This window comes from Dendronephthya gigantea, unplaced genomic scaffold, assembly GCF_004324835.1.
Source record: "Dendronephthya gigantea isolate DGI-Jeju-01 unplaced genomic scaffold, DenGig_1.0 000028F, whole genome shotgun sequence".
NCBI classification, from domain to species: Eukaryota; Metazoa; Cnidaria; class Anthozoa; order Malacalcyonacea; family Nephtheidae; genus Dendronephthya; species Dendronephthya gigantea.
The window spans coordinates 1,259,504-1,272,758 of record NW_021163038.1 but is presented as its reverse complement, the minus strand read 5'-3'; the positions used below and the strand labels follow the sequence as shown (position 1 = coordinate 1,272,758).

Here is a 13,255-nt window from a genome sequence, read left to right as displayed (position 1 = left end):
ATTAAATGAGCCGAAATGACCCCCACACTTGGAATGAAATGGCAGATGCACAAATTGCTTTGACCAAACAATATCCCTCCGCTTATAATTGATAAGAAAACAGTTTAAGAATGTAAAATAAACATTTATAGCGTGTTTAAAAGTCAATTTTTGAGGATTATTTGTCTAGATTAGTTTGTTATTGAAAACAACCCTGGGTAGTATCAACATCAGATTGAAAAAAGATCACTGGTATTTTTTGCACGAACAAAACCGAAAGTCAAGAGATGTAATAGAAAATACAGACGTTTTGGTGCCCTGCTTGAAGCTGAAAAAATAGCGAATGATGATAGTCGACAGGGTCGCTTGGACTTGTGGGAACGTAATAAACAAGGGATTTGTGGGCACGAATCGATCATAATCTGCAAAATTCAGCCAATCAAGATCCGAACAGTAGGGTACAAAATCGCTTCAAAATAGCCTGAAGATTGGTATTTAGAAAATGAGTTTTGCGATTGTTGCTCGGGGAGGATATATATTGAATGTCTTTCACCTTTTTGACCTGGTGTTAGATTTCCGCAACATGTTTTCTCCGATTATAATTTTGACTGGGTTGAAAGTGATAAGCTCACCGCTTCCTGTTTCTAGATTCCTGCTAGTCCAGTAACCGTTGTGAAAGATCTTTCAGAATCTCTTGGAACTCTGATTGCAAGATCTATATTCAGAACCAAAATAATTTGAGTTCCCCCTGTGGTAACACTGGAATGACTGGATCAATAAAAGATGATCGATCCTTACTGGATCTCTAGGAAGAACAGTTTAGAACGGATAGAGCTATCCAGCATAAATAAAGTTAGTTTAGTTAAGGTTTCCTCCTGTAGTAACACTGGATCAATAAGAGATTATCCTTACTCTAGGAAGTGCAGTTTAGATCTGATTGTTCTCCCGAGTATAAATAAAGTTAATTTTAGTTTAGTTTAGGTTACCTCCTGCAGAAACGATCAATGAGAGACGATACTCAAACTATATATGGCAGGTCACAGTCACATGACCAAATATATATTAAACACTCCAATTCAAAGGAGAATTTTTCGAAAGATTAGAAAATTGGCAACCTTCAGCCATTTTTTTCTCTCAAACCAACATGATTGATGGTAAGAAGCTTTTAAAACCTCAACACCAGTGGGAGTGATCTTTCATGTCAAAACTCGTGAAGATACCTCATACATCTTCCGTTCTAAAAACATTCGCGGCTACGGAACAACAGGAGGCGGGTTTTCAGTCGAAAACAAAGCCATCGCGGACACTAAATATAACCGTTTTCAGACATGAAATGGAAACAGCATGTATTTATCGATTAACCACCACGAGCGACCATTAGCTATTACTCGAGTTATCCTGTTTCTTGTTTGATGAATGATGTCTGATCGCTGTAGTGGCAGATACAACCATTAGTCACAGATGACTTAATTCTGCATGACCTCTATACACATACAACAAACGCTTCTCATTCCTGGATGATTTTTTGACCGCACTACAGAGTTTTCCCTTTACGTTTGACGGAACTAAAGGGTTTTTAAGGAAGGAAGAACAGTTTAGAACTGATAGAGCTATCCAGTATAAATAAAGTTAGTTTAGTTTAGGTTTCCTCCTGTAGTAACACTGGATCAATAAGAGATGATCCTTACTGGACCTCTAGGAAGAACAGTTTAGAACTGACAAAGCATCCAGTATAAATAAAGTTAGTTTAGTTTAGGTTTCTTCCTGTAGTAACACTGGATCAATAAGAGATGATCCTTACTGGACCTCTAGGAAGAACAGCTTAGAAATGATAGAGCTATCCAATATAAATAAAGTTAGTTTAGTTTAGGTTTCCTCCTGTAGTAACACTGCATGGATCAATAAGAGATGATCCTTACTAACCTCTAGGAAGAAGAGTTTAGAACTGATAAATATTTACAGAACAAGTAAAGAAAAACACAAGACCAAACGACATTTGAGATCCACCAGTTTTCCGTATATATTTTTATCAACGTTAGTGATTAAACTGGTTAAAACGGTTCAGGAATAAATATAAACTAGGCACTAATTATTCGAAATGTTCTAAGACGTTTCATTTAGTTTTTCTTTCCCATAACACACCGCGGCAACTACTCCAAAAAACGTCACAGCAGCCGTTGCTACACCACCAGCCCTGAAAGAGTTTAAAAAAAGATGTTGGTCAGATAACATAAGAGGGCGAAAATTGATATGTGTATACATTGCAATATAACCAGGGAGCAGCGTGGCAGCGTCTTCAAACAACTTAGCATCAAATGTGGTATAACGACTGCCTAAAATAGACAAAACACTTCTCGACGTTTCGACCTGAGGGCCTTCGTCAGGAGAGTTACTCACTCAGTCACTCCTACTAACTCTCCTGACGAAAGCCCTCAGGTCGAAACGTCGAGAAGTGTTTTGTCTATGTTAGGCAGTTCTTATACCACATTTGATGCTATGTGTATACATTGTATACACCTGAACTAGAATGTATAGTAGAGCAATACAGAAGCCTATCATCTTAACTATGTCAGAACAACTGAACAATATGCTGCAAATTCGAACCAAAGCCTCACCATAGAAAGGTTCTTATATTTGGACTGTCCAACAATGGATAATAATTCCTGGCTTTTAGTTGTTTGTGACGTCGTAGCGCTTTTAGAATTCGTTGAGATCTAAAGAAAATATTTCAACATTGGAGTCCAGTTTAGTTAGCATATTCAGTAAAGTACAGCATATCTGCTGATATAATAAGCTGTCGTGGTTTGTGTCTGAACTTAAAAAGATATCTTAAACGTGGTGGTCCAGTGTAGGTAGTATTCTACAATAAGCTGTCGTGATTTGTGTCATGAACTACATGAAAAGATATCTTAAACGTGGTGGTCCAGTGTAGGTAGTATTCTACAATAAGCTGTCGTGATTTGTGTCATGAACTACCTGAAAAGATATCTTAAACGTGGTGGTCCAGTGTAGGTAGTATTCGATAGTAAAGTCACAGAATGTTTATCAGATAAACACAAACTAAAACAGCTGATATTAATAACCAGTTCACAAAAATAGCATCAAGGTTTAGATTTACTGGCGGCAAAATAAACTTTGCCTAGCTTGTATTTGCATATAATATGGGATAATCCTCAAACACTTTGAAGTAATACACTCTTGCACAATGACGACAAAAGTTACCCAGATCTCCTGAAGAGTTGAAGTGTTTTCTCGGATTATTTAAAAGAGTATTTAAAAAAATACATTAATCTCAGTTTGCTCAGACAAACTCGCGTAAAAAACAAACATATTTGACGAAGACTTAAAAATAGCCATGAACACTCATGAAGTTATGTTTGGCATCTATCAGTTCTAAACTGTCGCTTTATTATAGAAGACTGATCTATGTGCTAAAACGGACCTCATTCATCTAGTGATACTACAGGAGGTACCCAAACTAAATTAACTTTATTTATACTGGATAGCTCTATCAGTTCTAAACTCTTCTTCCTAAAGGTCCAGTAAGGATCATCTGTTATTGATCCAGTGTTACTACAGGAGAAACCTAAACTAAACTAACTTTATTTATACTGGATAGCTCTATCAGTTCTAAACTCTTCTTCCTAGAGGTCCAGTAAGAATCATCTCTTATTGATCCAGTTTACTACAGGAGGAAACCTAAACTAAACTAACTCTAATTATACTGGATAGCTCTATCAGTTCTAAACTGTTCTTCCTAGAGGTCCAGTAAGGATCATCTCTTATTGATCTCGTGTTACTACAGAAGGAAACATAAATTAAGCGGCAACTATTAATAACACTGCACCAGATTAAATAAACTTTAAGCGTGCATGTTCGCGTGTACAGTCCTTAATGCATACTTGAAGGAAAAAACGAAGTGAATTGGATTTAAGTGGACTTTCTTCCTATAGCCTTGTTGAGATAAACACGCTCGGAAGAAGATATAAGATATAAGTAACACGCAAGAGAAATCTTTTTGCTAAACTAGAAGCATTGCCTCCCACACGTTGGCAAGATGAAATGATAATCAGACAACTGACAGGCATGAAACATCAGTAAGAGAGCTGAAAGATAAGAGCACTAACTATTGTGTATATTGCAAACAACGTATAGACAGTTTTTGATTAAAATGACTATTTTTAAGATGAAATACGTCAAAGAAAGGTCAATCACAAAGCTTTTAATTAAAACGACGTGTGATATATATCATATTATTCATTCTTACACTTTTGAATGACCAGTGGCAACTAACGCTCTTTGATCATCCAATACTTTGACGTCAAGGGAGCCAAATCTGTCTAATTCCTTCAAAATCTACAGTGTCAAAGGATGTATTGACTTGATTGACATTATCTTTGTGAGAGGCGAATCAAAACTTGTAGCTTGAGGTTTGATTGGATGGTAAGGAGTACCTAAGATGGTCACTGTGGTGTTTTTACCTTACAAGCCCACAAGCATACCTGGCCAGCGGTCAATCTCTTTAGAGAACGACGTCGTGAGATATGGAGCCATCTTGGTCTGATGGACTTTGGATCTTCCCCGGCAAGATTCTAAGAGTTGATAAAAATTCGCGCCTCATAGACAAATTACCGCGTACAGATTGACTCCTTGAATGTACATATGTAACAGTAAATTTATCAATTAATATCCTTCCTTGTTCCATTTCGTCGCAAGATGCCCCCTAAGTTTGGTAATCTACCCTGCCATAATCCAATATACCCCTTTGCTATATCCCCCGGTGTAAGACGTTTTAGCAAATCGTGTTTTGAAGCATTGAAATCGAATATTATACGCTAAAATCCACTCACCAGAAACGGAACAGTGGCTCGACTAATGTTCACAATATTCCCGTAACTTTTAACAGCATCAAAATACTGTCGAAACTCCGCCGCACCATCAAAGGTTGATCTTTGATATCGTAAAAAATAAGAAATGAATTTCCCTACCGCATAAATCAATGGCACGGTTAAATAAACTGTGAAAATATTATCTTACCCTGAAGTTTTAGCAGTTAAGATATGAGCCATCCTTAGAAATACTATATTGAAGAAATTATATGAACATGAATAATTACGCCATAATCGTCATTGAAATGTAGTTTTTTACAAAAACAAACTAAATATAAAATGTTGTCGAATTCGTTTTACCGTAACCAGAAATATACGCATCGTAGCCAGCTTCGTGAATATTATGTGAATTAACTGGAAAGTTAAATTGAAAACTGGTATTGACACAGATTGTTTTTTGAAACAGACACTGCAGGGTAAAAATCTTCGATATTGTTTGACAATATTTATAAGTGTTGCATGTGTTGTGGGAAAAATAACTGCAACAACTTACCGTATTTCTGGCAAAGTTTCGAGTGAACTATTGTTGGCGTATATAAAACATAATAGAGACCTTTATGACTATGAAAACAATAAATTCGTTGTTTAAAAAGGATTCAAATTACATTCACAGGGAAGCAAACAAGCAACTAATAAACAAATAAATATGTAAACAAACAAACACGCAGCCAGGCAGTAAGACATCCCTACCTACTCAGTTCTGAGTAAAGTTCTTCGAGATTCGTTTTTTTGAACAGTTCGCTTTCACATAAGATCTAAAAAGTGACTCATTACGTTCCTATAATGATTCCGTAAACAACCACTGGATCATGCCTTCAGCATGGCAATTGCAAATTACAGAAAAATACAATTCAATTTTACTTACTTCGTGCCTATTAAGAGCAAACGCCAAATGTTTTGTGTCAATAATGAAAGGAAACAATTCGTGAATATTTCGTTTGAAAATTTTATAGTCGTCTATATAAAAAGATTTGAAAATATAAAAAAAAATTGATCAAATTATTTCGGTTCGAGCAATTCCAAGAAATCTATACTGAAAATGTTGATGTATGATCATAACTAATCAAGGTATAATCTTTTCTTCTTGTGTGAATTTGCATTAAAAACATTGATTTACCTGGAAGAAAACTGTTGAATTTCTCGTACATAAACAGAATATCTGTGAATAAGTTGTGTCCGACAAGCGGCTGGAATAATCAAGAAGATGTCTTCAATGTAACGACACTACGTGCATGACCTCAGGCATATAGACTCACTAGAGATATACTATAGCCTGATAACTATCAATATATATCGTCGAAAAAAGCTTCATCAGTAGTGAAAGACACCTAGGCCTACCTTTTTTAATTTCACAAACAGTTCAAATACCCTTGTAAATCCGCAAAAGCTTTGAACAATTCTACAAGAAGAAGATAAATACGTTTATAGAGGCGACATAAATACCTCGAGAAAAAAATACCTTTATTTTGCCGGATAAAAACACTACACTTTATAGCAAAAATGCAGGAGCGGAAAATGGTATACTCTATTATGGTCGAGTCCGCCGGAAAACAGCGAATTCGACCATGGTCGAATTGGCCGGAAAATGACGAATACGACCATGGTCGAATTGGCCGGAAAATGACGAATACGACCATGGTCATATTCGCCGGAAAATGACGAATACGACCATGGTCGAATTGGCCGGAAAATGACGAATACGACCATGGTCATATTCGCCGGAAAATGGCAAATACGACCATGGTCATATTCGCCGGAAAATGGCAAATACGACCATGGTCATATTCGCCGGAAAATGGCAAATATACGACCATGGTCATATATTCGCCGGAAAATGGCAAATATACGACCATGGTCATATATTCGCCGGAAAATGGCAAATACGACCATGGTCGAATTGGCCGGAAAATGACGAATACGACCATGGTCGAATTGGCCGGAAAATGACGAATAGGATTATGGTCGAATTGGCCGGAAAATGGCGAATACGAGCATGGTCGAGTTCGCCGGAAAACGGCGTATTCGACCATGGTCGGTATATTTGACCAAAACATCGCATCAGTCAGCCAAAATCTTGGATCCAGCCCTAATAGCAAAACTGTTTTTTGGTTAACCAGACCGACCCTTCAGGATCTTTCTTGCTAACCCAATTCAGTTTGAAAGAGACTATTAATCGAATAAATACTGAAGAAAAGCTACCTCATTATCTGTTCATCGTAGTCAGCTTGTTGTTCTTTTTCTAACGACTCTCGTTTGACGAGTAACTGAAAATATATATGAGTATTTTTTGTTTATTTGATAGGGAGTTACTGTGTTGGTGCGCCAGCGCGCTGCACCTATAAATGTCGGCCTATGCTGGAGTAAAATGAATTACAGGCACAGCAATCCATTTCAATTTACAAATCATTTTCATTTTGTATACAGTAGCTACCTTTCCATGAGGCTGGACCTCACAATCTAAATTAGCAAACTTTTTACGTATGTCTTGATACAGCAGAAACTGGAAAAAAACTAAAATACACAATGTCCGTCAAACACAAATAATTTCCCGCGGTTATTGTAAACAAAAATTCCAGGCCGCAAAGGGAAAGATATTGAAGCTTTACATCTGACTACAACAGTTAGTTACGAAGGTATATACCTCCGTGACAATCTAGAATCAACGTGTTGGTTTTATTTTCTTTTAACCATTCTTCTATTTTGTCACAATTCGGACACAAAAAATCCTGTTCAATAACTCTACATGAAAAACAAATTAACAAACCATTAGGTGGAGAGTTTTTGAATTTTGTTTTTGCTGAAATTGACTAATGTTTCATTTAATTATTAAGAAGAGGAACTGACTTGTTAAGGGAGCTTGCTATTTTTACGTGGTTCTTTAGACATAATTCTTGAAGTTCAGCTCTCTAAAAATTACGAGAAACGCAAAGAATAAATGATAGGTAAAGTATATATAAGTGAAATATATTCGCCTAATGCCAGTAGTGCCACAATATGTTCTATATTGCTAGTTGGTATTTTCGTCGACCACACGTCAGTTATAGAACACAGTTTGTTTATTTTTTATTTAGACTGTATAGTACATACATACCTGGTTTCCGTTCAAATACGAAATGCCTTCATACACAAACTAAAATAATGTTATTCACTTTGGATTTCATACTTTCTAATATGAAATTGAACTTAAAGTTGTATTGAAGTTGAACGTTGAGAAATAGTTCTTATTATTACCTTGTTGAAATCAAATCTATGGTTACAAAGGAACTCTAAGCTTGAAGCCTGAAGTGAGAATTATAAAACTGAGCTTAAGTTTTCTTGCCATCAATGGCATCATGTCATCAATGATGTTATTATGTTGTCACTTGCCTGACAGGTAAATCTGATGTCATGTTGTTGTCCAAAGGAGGATGGGTAAAGATGAAAATTATAGGTGTGTGCTTCATAACTAATGATGACGAGAGAGTTGGAATAAAGAGAATGATGGGAAACTACTGACCAAACAACTGACCAACCAACTGATGGTCAACTGACTGGCCAGACAACTGACCGACTGATGGTGAATTGACTAACTAGATGTTACCTGCCACCAGATATTACCTACCAACTGATGGTCAATTAACTGCATAGCCAGACATTACTGAACAGCTGATGGTCAACTGACTGACCTAACTAGACAACTGACCAACTTATGATCAACCAACTGACCAGATATTACCAACCAACTAATGGTCAACTGACTGACCAGACATTACGACCAACTGATGGTCAACTGACTGACCAGAGATTACTGACCAAGTGATGGTCAACTGACTGACCAGACATTACTGACCAACTGATGGTCCAACGTACCAACCAACCAACCAAGTACCAACCAACCAACCAAGTACCAACCAACCAGTTGAAACCAACAACATGCCAAACAAGAGATGACTTACACGTCAACTTACGTATTTGAATATTCCTGACTTTTCACAAATGCACTAACACCTATTTCAAAAACATTCCATTACTAATTATACACATAATACACATTGATTATTCTAAACTTAATTAATAGTATTTAGAACAGAAATATTCTTGACAACAAACCAAATTGACAAACAAGGAACTGGTTGACCATCCTCTTGAGTTTTGTGTATCTTTCACATGGTGCATCAAAAAGACTAGGCTGCTGATTGTCGTTCGCAGCCAAGCCTGTGAATTCTGTATCGATTGCTTTTAAATGGAATGAAAATAGACAACTATTACATAATTTATCAACAATATATTCCTGTTCGAGTCGCATGACTACATAGACTTTAATCACGTATTACAATCTTGTGGGGCTGTTTTGTTGTGGTGCAAGTGGGGGTGGGGCAGTAGGATGTGGTGGTGGGTCACTTAGGGGTAGGCCCTACCTGGTAGGGGAGTGGGCAAGGTGCTAGCAAGCACCTTTATACAATTGACACCCAAAATACCCCATTTTTATTGTGGAGTATCTCATGATTTTTTAATAATTTTCGAATTGCAAGTTACCAGATCGTTGAGATGGTTTAATGATTTGAACTGTTGGTACTATTCTATACAGATGATTACCATTATCTGGTGTTCCTACCTATAAATTCAGATTTCTCCAATGCTGCCTCGATCTGGGGCAAAATAACTTCGAAGTTTGAGCGAACAACGTCCATAGTAAAATTTAATTGTTATCAAACGTAAACATGCGAAAGTATGTCATATATTATTATATTATATACTGATTATCGAATTCCCGGAAATTCCCGAACGTTCCAACTTCCAATCAGTTCCAATATGTAACAAAGATTGGTAACTAGTCGCGGGAATTACAATTTTTCGCGGGAAACTTCAAAAGAAAATGGCGCCGGTAAACAAAACGTTGCTTTCTATTGCTCGCTGTAGTTCGCAAGTAAGTAAGAATCCGTCCGTTTTTCACGGCTTTTTATTGCGCGCATTTGTGGGTTATTGTTAGCACGATGTTACTGTTCATTTTGAGGGCCAATGCATGTTAAACGCACTGGAAATAAAACAATTTTTGACGAAGTCTTTGTTGACTTGTTGTGTTTATGTTTGTGTATAAAACGTGATTGTACTACGTATATTTCTTATATTTCAGGATCCGACACATCGTGCAGAAAACATCTTAAATAAGGATAAAAAATGGCTCTCGAGTAAACATGATAAGAGCGGGCAGATCGAAGCAGAGATTCATTTATCAAAAGCAATACAGATCGGTTATATTAATATAGGTGTGAAGCGTTTAATATACATTTTTAAATTTTCTATATATTCATCAGTACAAATATAAATCGATGAATATGCCTTTGTTTGAGGGTATTTATCCCCCATCGAAGGACAACTAGATTGTCCTATCTAGACCCATTTCTCAGAATAGTTTGCCTATGAAAGGCCTAATGTGTAAATAGTGTTTCTTTGCTTGTTCTCTAGGTAATTTTGGATCAGCATTTGTTGAGTTACTTGTTGGCAGTTCCATGTGGCCATCTGGTAAAGATTATGTCACTTTACTTCCCTCAACAACACTGATGTCACCAGCAGAAAGCAAGACAGGGAGGAATATTTTGGGAGTTAAAATGTTCGATAAAGGTGTGGACGCTCAATTACTTATCACAAAAAAATATGGTTTGAGTTCTTTAGTTCTTTACTGTAGTTTACCCTATGAACTAAAACATAATACCCAGTAGGTTAGCAATATTAGATTGAATTGAAACATTGTGGATTAAATCAGCACTCTGCACAAACTGTGTTTCTTTTGTAGCTTCATTCACGAAAGATGTTCCAGAGGAAGAATGGGACAGGGTACGAGTGGTTTGCCGTCAACCTTTTACAAAGGACAAGCAATTTGGATTACAGTTTGTTGACATCATCGAGGGCAGTAACCTTGAAAACTCTGCATCAAATAAAGCAAAGACACCTCAAAGGCAATCCCTGGCTGAATTCAGAAGGTACAGTAACTAGTGACTGGTGAAACACTCATGATGATTTCTAGTCTCAAGTGGGAAAGAGAAATATTAATTAACCGTGAATGACTTCATTTATGTCTAACAGCAAACTGCTAGGCACCTCGCCTCGGTTACAACCTCAAAATCGGCCAACTTCGTCACTTTTTGGTCATCTGACATCGCCAAAATCAAGCCGTGCAGCCGGGCTGGTGCAGGCTGCCTTGAAAGGGAATGTGGAAACAAAGGGAAAAAATCACCAACCAAAGCAAAGAAAAATAAGAAGCCACCCTTATGACAGACCTGGTACCGGTATAGTATTTAATTTAACACTTGCATGTTGAGCCATGATCAAACAAGATGAACATGTAATCATCCAAGATTTCAACTTCTTATGAATTCATGCATCTTTTAGTATTTCAAATGTTAAATCTTGTTACATAATGACTTCAGTTTTGTGTCATCCAAAAGTATTCTTGTTTCATTTTTGTAATTAATATTATTGTGAAGTATATAGATCTGAGTCACTGTGAGACAATGACAAATAGTTTTACTTTAAACAGTTGAACCTTAGGTAATAGTTATACTATAATGTAGTTTCCTTACAATTGATGATGAATTGTTTGGTGTTAAAAGATACTGCAGTGAACATAGAGGTTGCTCAGTTCATTTTATCACGATTAATATAGAACATTGAGCTATAAAATATAAAATGAACAAAAGACATATGCTTATACACAGTTTTATATTTTTATCTTGTAAGCGAATGGCAATGCTGAACTTCAAAGTTTGCAACGACACAAAACTCTATCAAGAAGAACCGCTGGGGACGTACGTATTACTGAGAAATTGTTTATTTTTATATTCATATATGTTTATGCAACTGTTCCATATTTAAATGCCCTCAAATTTTAATAACTTCTCGCCGAATTCTTGGAATTAGATTGAAGACGAAGTCGAGTGCTTTTTGGAGACTTACGACTTTTTCAAGATGCCTTTAGAGACAATTACATACAAAGGTGAGACGTTATAGTATTGTTTTGGCTGTTCTTGATAAATAGATGGCTATAATATCTACGGGTTTGTCTTTTGTAGAATTGAAAGAACAAATGGAAAAAATGCGGGGCGCAAAATTAACAAAAGAAGAAAGAAAAGTTTTTATCAGGGTACGTGGTTATACAACACATCGTCTATGAAAGTTGCCTGAACTCTCAAACAAACAGACACAGGCACGGATTGGAAATCTCATCAATAGCCATTATCCTTTCTTGACCGAAGTTTGTTGAAATTTTTAGCTTACTGAGGAACAAGTGGAGAGAGTAAAAGAAAGAAGAAAAGATCTCCAAAAGGTATTGCATTAAAAGACGTTCTTCTAGTTTACTTCATTTGGGCGATTTGATTGTCATTTTCTATTTTTTTAGTTTGATGAAGGCTTCAGTCCAGCATATTCCACGTCTACCAAATCCTCAAACCCCACTCCGTCACGTGCTATGCCCCCACGTGATGGGACAACTTCACCACGTGATAGGCCAATTTCACCACGTGATAGGCCAACTTCATCACGTGATATTCCAACTTCACCACCTGTTACACTGACCTTACCATGTGAAACACTCTGGGATACTCCAACCTCGTCATGTTACACTCCAGATTTACCACGTGATGTCCCAAGTTTACCACGTGATTTCTCGACCTCTTCACGTGATACCGTAGCACAATCTTCCGTCCTGCACGAGTGTCCTTTGTGCGAGAAATTTTTCCCGCCAGAGACGATAGAGCTCCACGCTTCAGGTTGCGTGGGCTCCACGATCCACGAAACTGTGATTTTGAGCAGTTCTGATGAGCGAGGTGACCTGGAAATAATGTCACCGATCAAGAGTGCTTCAGCTGACCACATGTTCTGCTGTCCTGTTTGTATGGACAGAATACCAAAATGGAGAATCAATATTCATGCAAATGTCTGCGCCGATGCCTGCGGGTGACCATGTGTCAGCGGATGACCATGTCATGCCAGTTCTTAGCAAGGAACATTTTGTTGAATACAAAGAAATACACGGAATGATTTCTGTACATTGTGATCAAATACATAATATAACCAACACGGTTTCATATAATAATCGATGGCTTTCTTTCTTTTTTTCAAAAACTAGTACATGTACATCACAGGTTATCACAAACTCAAAATGATCAAGATGAATAGACCTTTCACAAGTCAACTTCTTATACACGCACTTTATGTTCTCTATCATACGAAATTACGTTTCCTATCGTCGAACAACCATACAGTTATCTAAAAATCTTCAAAAGTACCAGAATCTCGTTTGGAGACCAAATCGTCAAAAATCAAAAGCCTTTGAAATATAATCATTTGACAATTCCACCTCGTTATTGTCCCAAAAGTCTTTCGGTAGTTGATCGGGAAAAATGAATTCT

General features: G+C 36.9%; 2 protein-coding genes across 3 annotated transcripts; one reads left to right on the top strand and one right to left on the bottom strand.

The window, feature by feature from the left end:
- Positions 1–1,925: 1,925 nt before the first annotated feature.
- On the bottom strand, positions 1,926–9,653 carry LOC114523722 (poly(A)-specific ribonuclease PNLDC1-like). The gene is made up of 22 exons (XM_028544738.1): positions 9,463–9,653; positions 8,958–9,083; positions 8,816–8,855; positions 8,235–8,313; positions 8,100–8,147; positions 7,960–7,998; positions 7,713–7,774; positions 7,510–7,607; positions 7,300–7,379; positions 7,068–7,132; positions 6,207–6,267; positions 5,986–6,055; positions 5,734–5,825; positions 5,559–5,623; positions 5,362–5,429; positions 5,169–5,222; positions 5,017–5,059; positions 4,830–4,929; positions 4,482–4,571; positions 4,247–4,335; positions 2,595–2,693; positions 1,926–2,173 (listed from the first exon to the last, which is right to left on the bottom strand). Exons 1-22 carry the CDS (start codon positions 9,536–9,538, stop codon positions 2,083–2,085), a joined length of 1,635 nt encoding a protein of 544 aa, XP_028400539.1. The 5' UTR covers positions 9,539–9,653; the 3' UTR covers positions 1,926–2,082.
- On the top strand, positions 9,646–12,916 carry LOC114523723. 2 transcript variants are annotated; one of them, XM_028544740.1, is made up of 10 exons: positions 9,646–9,774; positions 9,982–10,114; positions 10,314–10,469; positions 10,642–10,828; positions 10,932–11,128; positions 11,586–11,653; positions 11,766–11,841; positions 11,918–11,988; positions 12,118–12,171; positions 12,244–12,916. In XM_028544740.1, exons 1-10 carry the CDS (start codon positions 9,724–9,726, stop codon positions 12,802–12,804), a joined length of 1,554 nt encoding a protein of 517 aa, XP_028400541.1. In that variant the 5' UTR covers positions 9,646–9,723; the 3' UTR covers positions 12,805–12,916. The 2 variants fall into 2 exon arrangements, with proteins under 2 accessions (XP_028400541.1, XP_028400540.1); XM_028544739.1 differs by having other exon boundaries at positions 10,932–11,134.
- The last annotated feature ends 339 nt before the right edge of the window (positions 12,917–13,255 follow it).